This window comes from Athene noctua, chromosome 9 (assembly GCF_965140245.1).
Source record: "Athene noctua chromosome 9, bAthNoc1.hap1.1, whole genome shotgun sequence".
NCBI classification, from domain to species: Eukaryota; Metazoa; Chordata; class Aves; order Strigiformes; family Strigidae; genus Athene; species Athene noctua.
In genome coordinates this window covers 21,832,190-21,847,052 of record NC_134045.1, presented here as the reverse complement: position 1 = coordinate 21,847,052, position 14,863 = coordinate 21,832,190, and the positions used below count along the sequence as shown (strand labels likewise).

Genomic DNA, 14,863 nt, shown 5'->3' with positions numbered 1-14,863 from the left:
CCATTACCAACAACCTACCAGTAGTTCTACATCAGAGTGCAGGCTCAACTTTGGCTGCTTGAAATTCCCAGTCCTGAAAACACTAAATGAAGCTATTTTTTCCATCCATAGAAACTGGAAAATAACAAAAGATACTTTTACTTCACTTTTCCCTTAGAAAACTTAAAACTCGGGAGTTAAAGACAGGGCAGGATCCAGTCTGTCATTACCGACATGCACTACACTTGTATTCTTTGGTTGGTGTAACTGCAGTTCCTCCAGTTCATAGGGACACATTTATAGATGTTTATACGTGATCTACAGCTTCCCATGGGGTATAACTTCTCCTCCAACATAATGTTAGAAGTGTAAAGAGAATGACTTAATTGCAAGAAATAACTTGAACATCCGTTAAAGAGAGTTTTAAGCATTTTGCTTTATTATTGCTCTTCTGAGTATCAAGATAAACATACAATATTTTGATGTATGCATTATGATTTGCTCAAACAAATTGATACAGCTACAACTGAGAACTTTTAAATTGGCAACATTTCAGTCATGACAGTTACACTTTATATAAAATTACTTAGTGCTATGTTTGATATTAAATATTAACAAGTAATATTAGTTTAACAAGTAGAACTACATCACTGTCTCTGAAGATATTGCCATAGTAGGACTATTCACATGGGTTCTGAATAACGATCAGGAGATAATCCTTATCTGCAAAAAGATATAAAAGTGTTTAGTTAAAATATTTTATCTTATTTCCTGATAAATACTCTTTAGTCACCTATTCTTCTCCAACTTTTTATTTGTTTATATAACATAAGCAAAAGCAATGGCATTTATATAAAAACCATTTAGAAAATGTAAGCACTTTGTACAAAAATCTGAGATTATACATAAAAATAAATCTGTGTCGTAAAGCTTAACTACACCATATTAAAACTATTTTAGTAAGCAGGAGATTTGCTTTCAAGAAGTTGTAAAGATATTTAAACAAGATGAAAAAAAGTCACAAGATAAGCACCTGGAAGTTAGCACTTGTTATAATAAAAAACTTTTGACATCTGCAACCTCTCCTGCAGGTGCAGAGAAATTCTTTCAGTTCACTAACTATTTTTTTCAAAATTGAGAACCCCATTTAGACATGAAAAAAGCAGAAAAGATTTGAATAGACTTCTACTGTGAATAAATTCTAAGCATGCCAGACTTCGCCTACTAATTCTAAAAGCCTGGGGAAGTTTTGGAAACAATTCAGTTGGATAGCTATTTAACTTTATCTATTTAAAATGAAACATTGCTTGAAAGTATCCAGTGCATTTAGTAGGGTCATATCTGGTTTGGACAGTTAAGAAGCTGCACTCAGGCACTGTCACTTTCATCCAGAAGCAACTTAATATAAATCACAGGTGGTTCATTTGCCACCTTCTATTATAGTAAAATGCAGTTAAGCCTTTGAATAACTGATCTTGCTGTTCGCAAAAAAACTTCACATTTTATGCCACTTATTTTCAGGTCAACATGCTTTAATAGTTCATAGTCAAAAAGTCACCGCTAAAAAAATAAGTGAAGGGCAAATGCAAAATAAGAATCAAGTGCATCAGTTTAAATCAATGAGCAAAAAACATGATTTAAAAAAAATGCATTAGGTTTATCCTCCAAAATAGAAACTAAACTAAAATTTTAATCTTAGTATCAGCTGATGACTAATGTTAACACTTAATGACAGTGCCAGATTTCTTTCACACATACTGGTTTCATAGCAGCATTATAAATAATTCCAGCGAGGCGAGGTACTGCATACCTAGCGCAGTACCTCTGCTCTACATCTGCTATGAAATCAGCAGCCGAGGGCTGCCCCAGTGAAGGCTTTCCACACCACAGGCTCCCCAGTGGCTCTCTGCAGAGATCCCTGAAGGTTCCTTTCTGTTCTGCACGCCTTCACTGGGTGTTGCTGTCAAAACCCTGCACGCCGTTCGCCTCTCAGCTACTGCACGCAGTCGGATCTCAGCCCCAACCAAGCACTTCCACTTTGCCTGATCCCCCTTGTACTGGCACCTGACCACGGCTTCCCCCACAGCTCATCTGGCCTTGTTATCTATTTTAGAGACACAACTAACAGATTAACATATATTTGTATTTAACACGAGTGACAAACAGGTTGCAGTGTTCCCTTGGTTGTTTTAAGGAAAATAATCGTTACTATGTTGGTGACAATACTGCGTATCTGTGACACAAATCCCACCCATGGCTAGGAAGTCACAATAACATACCAAGTAAAAAGTATTTTTAGAAAAAAATTTGCATCTGGAGCTAAAATGGATTTGCCACCTTTAATACTATATATATATACACACACATTACTTGATATATATTTGCCTGGTTTTCCTTTGTGAAAACCCACAGAAACCAGAACATTAATCAGACCTAGGCTTGTTTGGCTGTCTCCAAGCTTGAGTACTTAAACTCTGTACTTTAAAATCTTAACACATCTGGTTACATGGTGAATATATGGTTATATTTTCATATACTTATTTTCAAAATGCATTTTCTATGGTAGTCTTATTTGTGAAGGATTAAAAGACACTTAAAAGGACATACAGTTGTATTATTATTTTAATAGAAATATTACCTGGAGCTACCATAATTTCGTGCTTCTTCGATCTGATCCTAAGAAAGGTGAGATCATTCTGAGGATCGATATCTCTCACTATGCTCCTAGCTTTCATGGTGAGCTGATGAAGAAGACCTGCATACTGGACTGATGTAGAGTTATCAAGAGTTGTTCTTATGGGAATTCCTGCAAACAAATAATTTTCTAATAATCATTCAGTTAAGTTGCGTATTCTCCGTATACAGCAGATCATAAGAGAGAAAACAAGGATTTCTTTTTTTTTTTCTTTTTTTTCTGTTTTGTAGCAGGGAGGAGTTATGTTGATTTCAGGTATCTGTATGCTTTTTAAAGTATAATTTATATTAATCAGTGGCAATTAAACACAAGTTGCTTTATGAAACTTTTGAAAGAGCCTAATTGCTATTTAAGACTCTTAAATACCTATCAAATTCCATTCTGTAGTACTTAACCAGTTAGGGTGCTTCATCAGTTTAAATACTGTCACTGAGTTTGTATCTTGGCTGCAAGAATTTAACCCATGCTTTACCTGTAGCTTTTGGCATGTGCAGTGGTAGAAATGACACATTCCCAGTGAAATACCAAAAGTGATCAAAGGGTAGAAGTGGCGTGTTTGCATTTGGCAAACAAAACCACCCTTGGAATGATCCCTTTCAATTAGTGGCAAAATACTGACAATTGGTAGTACACAGGGTATAGATCCCAGCTATTAAAAATATGACCACATAAGTCAAGATTAATTTTGGATGATTTAATGAATCATTGTTTATCGATGATTTGTCAAATCATAGTATTTGTATTAATAGGCTACCAGGTGAAAACTAATCCTACAAGTGTAAAACTGTTTGGCATTAATAATAAGCTTCCTTCACTAATAAAAAATTTATTTGACCTACTATCAAAGACAATAGATTACAAGCGGGCAAGGCAATTTTCTCTTTACATACATTTGTATTGTCTCTTCCAGATGGACAGGATAGGAATACAAAAATAGAGTAATATGACTTAAGTTGAAGAGTTCGATTATGAAAGAAGAATTAACATGCAAAAATAGTGAATGCCAGGTAATGAATTAGAAGCAAAAGAGTAAAAGAAATAACAGAATGACCTCGGATATTAGACTATTCCATAATTTTTTTAGGAAAGAGTTATTTGAATCCCTTCAAATCTGTGCTGTCACTTGAGAAATAATTGTGCACTGGTAGGATGTGTGGTTAGGGAAGTGTACAGAATGACCCAGTACATCTTTTGTGTCTAATGTTTATTATACAGAGATTGAAACTGATGTTTTAATGGAAACAAACAGGTGTTCCCAAGCCCTGCATTAGCATGAGAATATCTATATAATCACAGCATTAAATAGTAAGTCATTTAAAAGCAGCAATGAATTAGTGTCAAGTTTATACGACCTTGTATCTAAATGATTGCTTCAACAAATACAGCACTTTTGATGAAAATGGTAAATGTTAAATGATCCTCCAAGGTCTAATAATAACATGAAAATGAGTTGACATTAGTGACATCCTTAGATTAAAGCTGAGCTATGCTTACTTTAGGACAAATTCTCTTTGCCTCTGCCACCCAAATTAGAAAAAGGCAAATAAATCCTTCATTAGGAATGCTGTAGTGTGATCCTTCTCAGCTGTGAAGGATAGCAACAGTTTATGAGATTTAACAAATAAACAAGGTACACTCAGCATAGTGTTTCAATGAACAAATCAACTTTGCATATTAAAATAAATGACAGGCAATGTTTGTATTGGGAATCTTTAATTTGCTATTTCACCTGCACACTGTTATACCTAAGTGTACCTGCACTACTACAAAAATCTTAGTAAAGACAACTAGCTGTTTGTGTTAGTGAAGAACTGAGGGTTTCCTCTTTTTAGGAAACCTGGACAGCCTAAGAAACCTCACTACTGCACCACTGGTTCAAGTATTTCTACTGCGATTAATTTAAGTTGTACACTTGTTTGAAATGTTTCAGGATAGAGAGAAATGAAATTCAATTTTCTACAGAAAGATTTGAAGTAATTAGATTGAGCAGTGCTAATTATGGATATTTGGAGATGTTACAAAAACTTAAAACTACAGACCTACTTGAGCTTTAGTGTGTGGAATCTAACCTCTTGGTACCTTGAATTCATCCTCATGGAGTACAGACTCTCTTGTACTCACATCTGGCATCCGGTGTTGAAACATTTCTAAATGATAAACTAAAACCAAAATTCCTGCACTAGCCTTGTCTGTTGGCTTCAGTGTGGCCACATACTCTACAGCTTTGTGAGGATGAGGAAGTTTGAACAGGACATGGGGGGACTTTATTTCTTGCCGTGAGTAGTCTAATGTGCGAAAAAAAGGGAGTGCAATATTCTTCCTCCTTTGCAAATCAAAATTGAGACAGAAGGAATCCAAACCAGCTTTATAAAAAGGCATGCTATTGTCCTCATACTGCCCAGCTCTACCTGAGCTTTCCCTCAACACTGTAGAACGACCACAGGTAAAGACGGACTGCAGGAGTTCCCCTGGCTGGGGGAGCATACTTGATCAACATTGTGCCAAGAAGTAGACTGTTCCAAGTAACAGAACATAAGAAGATGGGGTTATTTTTCTATTACATTGGTGGTTTTGCCTTGAGAAATGTATCAGTCTGCAAGCTCACAAAGGATCATTTGTGTTATCCAAGTGCTTGATTTTCACTTCTTGTTTGCAGCTTAGTCCATGTGCTCATTGGATCAAGTCACATTGTATTTACTGAAACTGAGTACAGAAATGGCTGAAACAGTCCTTGTCCTGCAACCAGACTGCATTTCAGCTTAGTGAACAGCCATAGCTAGATAGGAGCATGTGCAGGCACAAAGCAGCTTTTCAGTTTCTATTTGCCAGGCTATGCACTTCTCTCTTGACCTGCATCATCTATTCTGTGAACAAAGGCATGTTTTACTTAACACATCTAGGGACACAAATTAAATTGTCCACGTTTTCTAGACTAACTAACATTTAGGCTTCCTTCTTAGTGTTCTTTTCTCCTGTTGCTAAACTGCTGCTAGTGCAACAGATTTTTTAGCGGGTAAACTAAATTATGGACAAGGTAAATTGAGTGAGTTGTCTTTTCTGTAAAGGAATGATTAAAACAGATTAACCTGAAAATTCTAGCTTCTGAAGACTGATTTCTGTGACCAGTTTTACTTCTGGCTGGCAATATTCAGGATCATAGCCAAAGCTGGCCTGACTTGCTCTTCCTCCTATGACAACACACCATAACACAATCTAAAGAATTTAGGAATATTTAGCAGGAGAAGGGAGTGGCTCCCACAGTAGAAGACCAGCTTTGTTTAGTAGATACTTTTCTCCTGATGTTTCTGTTCTATTACAGTGTATCAGAGGAAGAGGGGGAAAGTGAAGTGCCAGTGAATTTTTTTGCATATATGAATTTTGGACCAAAGAAGTGCCCACAAACGTCATGTTCTCCCTTTCTGTAACCTCCCAAGACACGTTCAAGATCTGGTTCTGAAAAATAAAGTATATTTAGTTAAACAAAGGGGGATAAGTAACAACATGGAACTCCTTGAGTTAAATGGAGATAATGATACTTTTGGTTATTTCTTCAGAAAAGACATGGCCAGGCTCTTGACTTTGCTGCTTTTCATTAAGTTGAGTGAAAAACTACATCATGTGGAGATGTTACTGTAAATTTGGTTTGCCTGTAGGCAGCGAGCTTCAAGAAATGGCCACAGACTTAACATTTTAAGATGAAACACGCATTCTTGAAAATCACACCATCTTCACAAAACATCACAAGCGGATTGTATTAACACCTCATAATCTGCAATTCTGTGCTTAAGAGCTCCTACACTCCTTGCCGCTACCAAGTTTGTTACTTGGAGAAAGCAGAGGACGTTTTACCTTCGGCGTTTATGACAACCGTCCCGATAACCCCTTTGTGGGCTTGAATCCTCTTTAGGGTTTCCTCCACTTCGGCCTGCGAGGAGAGAAGACACCAGAGGGCATCGCAGCACCCCGCAGGCACGGCGGCTCCGCCCGGCGGCAGGAGGCCGCGGGGTGGCCGTGCCCGAAAGCAGCCCCGGGGCTCTGCCCCCCGCCCGCCGCCATTACCATGGCCCCGCCGCCGTTGCTATGGAGCGGCGGAAGTGACGTAGCGGCGGCGCGGGCCGGGCGCGGCCCCTGAGGCGATGGCGGTGGGCCCGGGCACCCCCCGCCAGTGGCCTGCGTGTAGGTCTGAGGGCTGTGCTGGGACCCCAGCTACACCCGAGGGGTAGCCAGGAGAGGTGCCCCGAGAGGGCTGAGGGCAAGGGCACTTGCAGCGCGGCCTGGGGGGCAGCAAGGGCCCGGGCTTAAATGGAGCCCCCAGGAGGTGAGGGGAGGCCCCAGGTGGGGGCAGTCAGGGCAGTAGGGGCTTGGGCTGCTTTCAAGGAGCCTACGGCTGTTAACGTGGCTTCTGCTTTGGGGTAGGCTCGTGGCTGAGCTCTGTTGATGGACTCTGGTTGGTAGGTGAGGTGAAATGAACTCAAGTTGCCTTAATTGTTGTAGCAGAGGGGTTTTTTGTTAGTGTATTTTAAAGCTGAGGCTGACACCATATCCCAAAGATACCATATCCCAAAGATCCCATAGATCCCTAAAGTTTAGCTCCTGTGGTTAGAAAAAAGTATTTTCCTTCTCCCTATGTACAAGCATCATCTACTCTGTTTTTCCACAAGCATTACATACTGTGTGGGTGAGCAGAGCTTGTTTTTCACCAGTAGAAGATTTCTGGTCTAAGTGTGCTGTGATCACTGTGTGTAGATAGAGAAATGGTCTTCATAAGAAATGTCCTGTGCTGCTGTAGCTTACTAGACTTTTCAGATGGGTATAGGCCACTTTTACAGTGCTGTGGTGTAAATAAGTTACCTATCTGTTTCTATTCTCCTTTACCAAAATAGTAGGGGAACAAACTTCATGTGCAAGATGTTTCAAGATGATCTTTCTCTATGCACACAGTAAATAACACTGATGTGTTCAAAGGGCTCTTACATGTCTTTTTAAGAGAAGGGGGCTAGTCTTACTGAGTCTTCTGTGGTGTATGTGAAGCTTCTTGGGTTCTTAGAGTGACTTTTAGCTGCTCTGCTCTCAAAGTTGGCCAGGTTACAAAGTTAGGTGTTTGGGGAAGGCAGCATCCCACTTTTTTAAACAGATAGGTCTTAAGAAGAAGTTAACAAGCTAATTATTAATCTGCAACTCTTTAAGGACCTAATTATATTTGGAACTCGCAACAGTATATCAGCACATAATTTAATGCAGTTTATGGCCCTATGTTGGAGAGAAAATAAATTCAGTGTGTGGGATTGCCCTATCTATTGCAACAATATTATTCTAGGCATTTATTAAGTTTCAGACTGGCAGGGGCCAGCATAAATCAGAAGTGTTGAAGTTGCTGTATATTCAGATAACTGAATTGAAAATCTGGTTTATGAGGGAAGGGAGAAATGATCAGACATATTTATTTCAAAAGCTACTATTTTAGGCATTAACCCAATATCCTGTGACATGCTGGGGAAGGCACTCAGGAACAGTGTGCCTGTAGCTGACGCTGGTCCGTGTGAGTCACTGCATCAGCTGTGAATTGGTTTCACCTGTGGACAGTTTAGCCAGCAGTGCAATTTGCATTGATACACCTGTGGGTTTTGTTATAGTGAGAAGTATGGTGTTGCAAATTTTTGGAAACGAGGTATCTTTACCGATATATATATATTTTTTTTAACAATTTGAAGCACTGGTGCACAATTATTGAATCTGACTGGAACATCTGCTGGGCAATTTTGTTTTAATACAGTCAGTAGATGCTCTTAAATGAAAACATATAGATTATACAATATAAACCTGGTTCTACTGTTGGTGTTGGTCACAGGAGGGATCCTTGCTATTACAGTCCAATTAAAGTCAGCACGCTGTAGGATAACATACTGTAAGGGATAGTGGTGATCCTGCCCCCAGTAACTGGACTGGAATTCCAGGGATTTAGTAAAATGAAAAGGAGTTTTTCCACTTACTCTGCTGCCCTGTTACTATTTTTTAATTTTCAAGGCTTCTTTCAAGACCACTGTTTTCCTTCATGGATGCAAGATGCCTAAGTGTCTTTTTAAAACCAATAAAAATATCAGCTCAGCTTTGCAAAAATGCTGAACCGCAGCCAAAAAGACAGCTAGCATGATGCAGGATTATTCTTGGAAGCATTATTTATGCTCAGCATGAAAGACTGAAACATGCAGACTTTTACAGACAGTCAGATAGGCTTTGTCTCAGACTTAGACACATAAAAACAAATGAAAATATTTTCTTGGTTACTTGAAATTTAACTGAGAATTCAGATTCCAGGCAACATAGTTATTCTTTTGATATACAGTAGTGAATGCAGTATTAGGAACAGGGTGATGCTGCTTGAGAAGCTGAAAATCCTCATAATGTAGGAATGGAATCTTGAAAATATTTATCTGTGTGAATAAGTTTAAATATTTGCTGGTAAAAGTAGCAAGTGAAGAGTTTAAATTTCAGGTGCTTGCATTTGTAGTCTGGTGTTTGAACTAATTTCTGCAGGACACTGGGGGGAAAATAATCAACAGAAAGATGGAAAATACTTAAAACTTCTCTTTTTTTTTTTTTTTTTCCTTACCCCCGCCCCCCAAGCTACGACAGAAGATGTAATTATCCACGTGGAAACTAGGAAGAGGATTTTGCTTGTAAGTACATGAGAATTTAATTCCTTCCTTGCTGCTTGAACCTGGAGACCCATGAAGAGCTAGGGAGGGAGTGAAGCACACTGAGGGACTTGAGCTGCACTGAAGTGCTGTAAACAATCTTGATTTGCTGCCAGTCATTATGAAATAGCATAAATCAATTCAGGAAGAACTTTGCTTTTTACAGCCAGTAATCTTGATTACAAGTAACTGTAAAGGTCTGCCAGCTATTACGATAGCTCCCTTGCCCATGCTGTAGGATATCTCCAGAAGTTTTCAGTTTTGTTGGCCTATAAAGTGGAATGAGCACATGCATGACCAATAGTGATGCTGTTGATGACCGTACAGTTGGTTCTTTAATTTTTTTCCTCTATGCTTTTATTTCTAGCCAAATAATCTCCAAGGAAATTTAGTAGAAGCAGATAACGTGGTGTGGTAACTGAAAGCTTAGTGTCCATTCTTAGCACAAAGCCTTTGCTAATATCTAAAATAAGTGGCTGATTATTTGGTATTGCATGATTATTTTGAGAGAATACTGAGAGAAACAAAAATACAAATTGTGTTCAGGTGTACAAAAGTTTGAATTTTTAATGCGGATATGTCACTATAAATCATGCTGCTGGTCAGGGTTAGTCACATATCAACCAATGAACAGGAGCTACAGTTTGGATTTATTGCCCACAAACTCTGTGGAGCAATCATGTTGGGAATATTTTCAATTAATTCTTGGCCATTCAGACTGAGGAGCTGGCTCGGAGTTTCATAGAAGCAGCAAAAGAATTGAACTTTACTATTCCCAGAAGGCTTCAGGAGCAAAAGTGTTATTTTGTGGCAGTAGCAGAGTTAAGTTATGGCAGGGAGTGTACCAGGCTGAAAGTAGTTGAAGTGAGGTTTGGGTTATCTGTGGATGGAAAAAATAATCAGTTGGGTTCTAGGTCTGTACCTGTCCATCTCCTCCTCTTCTAATAGTTCTGATCTGAGCAATCAGTTGTCAGCCCCTCTTTCTACGTGTGAAATGTAATAAAATACACAATTTCCAATATTCAATTACAAACCTCTTCCCTTTCCCTGATTGATTGAAATTTGGTTTTATTAAGAGATCTCATTTAGAACGGTGAAAATTAAGGAAAACAGAGTAAAGTTAGTCAAGCTGCAAAGTTGTAAATAAAACTGTAGGGAAGGTCCTGCCTTTCTCCACCTGAGAAAGGTCTTGCAGCAAGCGTGTGATATAGAGTGGCTGAGATCAAGATCTCTCCCAATCTGGCTGTTGATAAAGTTTTATTTGTTCTTGCTTTATTACCTCCATGAGTCCAAGTACCGTAAACCGAGAAAGTATTTAAGAAAAACTGTGTCATGTAGGCACGTATGAACAATTTTGAAGTTACTCTGTAGATAAATGTTCGAATGAAAATCCGCTCAAAATACTGTTTTGTGTAAAGATTTTTTTTTTCACAACTTTAAGAGCAGTTTCCCAGGTTTTTGCCCATTGTGTGTGGAATTTCTACCTCAAATCCTCTAGATGGTGCTACAGCTACAGCACATGGAAGTGAACTCACCGTTAGGTTTTGTGTCTTGTTAAAATGCCACTTCACTTAAGTCACGTATCGTACGAAAGGATTAATGACTTCAGCTATGATACTATTTCCAGGTTTATGCAAGGAAAAATCAGCATAGGTGGATTACCCGTCCTCAGCTAAGTAAGAGCAGATCGGTTTTTTATAGATACAGAAGTCTTGCAGGAACTGTTGTGTGGTCAAATTATCCCCTCATCTCTTGAAACCGTACCTTGAGTGCTGACAAGGGCAGAGGTGGCCAACTGTAGCCTGTGGTGGTGATTAAGTGACAGCAATAAGCCTCTTAAAACTCCCAGCAGATGTTGCTGCTTTTGTATGCTAATGAGAACTTCACAAACCATTTTCTCTTCCTTCTGAGAGCAGATGTAAGTACATGAAAATTGGTTTCTTATATCAAGAGCAAATTGATAATAACCTTGGTTCAGTTGTGAGGCAGAAGCTGTAGAGGCACTTTATTTGGTAATTGCAGAAAGCTTATGCAGAACTTCATCAAAATTAATTTTTTACGTTCTGCTAACTTTTCTTGTACTGAAGTAGTTAAGCAAAATCTGAAATGTGCTTTGTAAGAATAAGAAAGAACTTGACCATCTTTATAAGACATCTGTCTGTAAAAGATGTTTTCAGACAATAATAAAGGAGCAGCCTGAGCCAGGGAACTGCATTTTAAAACTTCATTTCACTTGGAAAATTGCATCCTTTCTGATCTAATTTGACACCTTGCATTTTAGATTCTTTGCAAGGCTAGACAAAATTTGGTCAGCGTTTTCCAAATAAATAATTTAAGGTGCTTTTTGTACTTCTGTATCATGAGATGAAATACTGGTGTCCTCTTCACTTGACACTACTAAAGCATCTGTAATATTCTTCATAGAGTAGAGAGTTTATTTACTGGCCAGATTTCATTTTGGGTAGCAGCAGTCTGTCCAAAGGTCAGCTATAGTTTCTGTCAAACGTTGCAATAGTGATCTGAGGTGACTAGTGACAGCAGCTGAAGTTCAGTATTTTTACTTCCTGTCTTAGATGTCTGTTTAATGTTACTTGCCCTCTTTAAAGTACAGCTGTCCTTCACTCCAGAAGATAAGTGAATGACCATCGCATCTGTAAAGTTTACGTGTGTATTTTTCATCTTGCTGAGACATTTCAGTTTGCAAGAACTGAAGGCAAAACCACAAGCTTCTGTGACCTGTTCTGTGTACCAAGTTTGCATATGCACATTCAAAAGTTCAACAAAGATAACAAGAAACTAGATGGTTCCCTGCTAACCACCAGTTAAAGTTAAAATGCCTGTTTTAATACCTTGTGTGTCTGCAGTGCAGTGGCTGACCTTGGGACTCAGGCTGTTGGTGCTAATAAAAGCTGGGGTTGGGGGTCTAAAACAAGAACAGCCTTTTCCCTACTCTGTGGTGGTCAAATGTGCGATACGGTGTTAGACTGTCCTGGCTGTAGCTGCCATCATGGGAGAAAGAATGGATACAGCTGGGCTCCATTGGTGTCTTTATATACAATCATCAAAAGCCAACGGATAGGAAACTAGTACAGAATTGGCATGAAACATATTATTGACATTTTTTGGATAAGAGCTATATTTCTTATTACTTGAGTGTTCTGGGTGATCCTTGAAAGTCCTAATTAAGCTACTGTCCAGAAATGTAACCTGTAGTTTGATGATGCAATATTCTAATTTATTTTTTCTTTACCTTGGTTTGGTCCAGAAGTAGCAGTTCCAAAATATCATAATGAGTCAGTGTAAACCAAAGAAATCTGAAAACACCACAGCAAGTGTACACACATAATTAGATACCAGGAGATTTCTCCATCACTAATGATACCAGCTCATTTACTAGGGTAAGACTGCTATTAGGAGTTCCTTCTAAAGGCTTTTTTAAATAAAAAGAAAGTTTGCACAGTTAATTGTGAGAATTACTGGGACTGTTGCTCATAGAACAATGATGAGGAAGCCAGTTATAACAGAAGTGAGTGTGAGGTAGATTAAATGAAATATGAGGCAGATTAAATTTAAATTTGCATTTGCAGTTATTCTGAAAAAAGGAGAATTCCTGGTTTTAAAGAAAAGTAAGTGCAATCATAGAATTTATTTTAGATCACTAATCTGTTTGAAAAACGTCTATGTTTATACTTGACACTGACTCTTTCCTGCCCCTCATGTGTGGGAGGAGAATGCTGTAAGCAATAACTCCTAAACTGGATTACCTGAGAGCCAAGAGAAGGGAGATCTTGGTAGACACACTTGTTTTGAGATTCACATCCATTACTTGTCTGACAGAAGTTGCTGCAAACTTTCTGCCCACTGTGAAAACTCTGGGATTTTCCTGTAGTTATTATAGTAGAATTAGTGCAACTAGAGGCTTGTTCTTTTGTCATCGGTGTTAATTTTTTATTCTTTTTAACCCTTCTTTGTAGGCATCTGAAGATTATGTATCTGGATCCAAAACCAGAAATAAATTCAGTAGTAAACCATAAAGCTTTTAGAGGTGGTATGTGGCCATTGTGAAGCTTTTTGAAAGGGGTAAGGCTTTGCACTAGATTGAGTTGTTTTATAACCCAGGATTGCAGCCACACCAGTTACATTCTTCCTGTGTGTGTCACTGAAACTTAGTGAACCTTTAAATGCTTTAGTCACTTTCTTTATCTCTATGTCAGCTAACCAGCAAAATGCATTATTCAGTTCAATCTTTCTACAGCTAGAACGTTTAGAAAAATGCCAACAGAATGATAGTTCTAAAGGTACGCCAAAGTGGCGTCAAAGCAGCATCCTGTGACGAATTTCTGTAGTGCTCTTGGAACTGGCAAGCTCGCAAGTGAGTGTAAATATACAACTTTGACATCATTGGAGTGGAACCAGAAGCCACAGTGAAATACTATACACTGTCTTTCACATGGTGGAAATGTTTCTGTGAGATTGTACATGTAAATTAAAAAATAGCCATTGGCACATGGTTTCCAAGTAACCAACGTATGAACACAGGTATGTGCTCTCTAAACAGAACTTGCATTACATCAATCATGATTTGTGGGATTCTGTGTTCTCTTTCAAGTGGACACTTCAGTGCATCATCAATAGCAGTGATCCGTGATGTGAGGGCAGGAGCTACTGCTAGGTGCCAAATGTTGAAAGTGCCTTTCAGTCTAATCCAACTCCTTTCCCCCTCCTTTATGTATCTTATTAGTGTTTTCTTAAAATAAAATACCCTGTTTCTTGAATGTAAGTTTTCACAGCAGCTGAGTAGGGGGGTTTATTTTGTTTCTTTTGGGAAGATCTCATCTCTTTTGGAAATTGGCCTTTCCAGGAGGTGCCGATTATCAGAGTGCCTGAAGAGAGCACAGGCAGGGATAGTATATCCCAGTAGCCCCTTGAGCTCCTGGGAAGAAGTGGAATGGGATACCAAAGCACCAGAAGGTGATGATGTCCTTCCTTTTATCCTAACAGCTTTTCTGGATTTTATGCAATATCCAGGTTCAACTCTTCTCTATATTTGCAGCAGGTTTCCCATGTTCTGAGCAGTTCTTTTAAACCCATATTACACCCTATGTTGTGTGTGGCTTTTTCCAAATCTCTCCTTTTGTTGTTGTTTTTCTTTGACCCTTTAAATATGTAAGTATTTTTTCTTAGAAAAGTTTTCTCATCTCATCCACTGAAATTTAAATTTGAATGAAAATTCTAAACTGTTGCTAACTTCCTTATGTACAACATCTATTATAAGAAAAATAAGTTCAGCAGTTAAACTGTTACCACAATTTGTAAGTGATAGAGCAGAGTGCTGGTATTTACAGGTTTTCAGACTGTGATTCTCTTGATTAAAGAAATGATGTCTGCTGTGGTATGAGTCTGCTGTTTGACAGCATTTGTCAAAGTGTCTTCCTCCTCTGTGACAAGTCAATGTGAGCCTTTTCAGCTTGTTCAACCCAAGGGTTTGTACTGA

The 14,863-nt window shown here is 38.6% G+C and overlaps 1 protein-coding gene across 2 annotated transcripts; it reads right to left on the bottom strand.

Moving 5' to 3' along the window:
- Nucleotides 1-395: 395 nt before the first annotated feature.
- DYNLRB2 (dynein light chain roadblock-type 2) lies at nt 396-12,137 on the bottom strand. 2 transcript variants are annotated; one of them, XM_074913268.1, is made up of 5 exons: nt 12,119-12,137; nt 7,364-7,401; nt 6,524-6,599; nt 2,618-2,785; nt 396-702 (listed from the first exon to the last, which is right to left on the bottom strand). In XM_074913268.1, the coding sequence occupies exons 1-5, from the start codon at nt 12,135-12,137 to the stop codon at nt 659-661; spliced, it is 345 nt and encodes a 114-aa protein (XP_074769369.1). In that variant the 3' UTR covers nt 396-658. The 2 variants fall into 2 exon arrangements, with proteins under 2 accessions (XP_074769369.1, XP_074769370.1); XM_074913269.1 differs by lacking the exons at nt 7,364-7,401; nt 12,119-12,137 and adding an exon at nt 6,734-6,754.
- Nucleotides 12,138-14,863: the final 2,726 nt, after the last annotated feature.

Excerpts from the sequence above, each read along its gene's own strand:
- DYNLRB2 (XM_074913268.1), bottom strand. Across the intron at positions 6,600-7,363 it reads CTTCTACTGGTGAAAAACAA|GCCGAAGTGGAGGAAACCCT; the intron begins GCTCTGCTCACC and ends CTCTCCTCGCAG. Across the intron at positions 703-2,617 it reads CGAAATTATGGTAGCTCCAG|ATAAGGATTATCTCCTGATC; the intron begins GTAATATTTCTA and ends ATCTTTTTGCAG.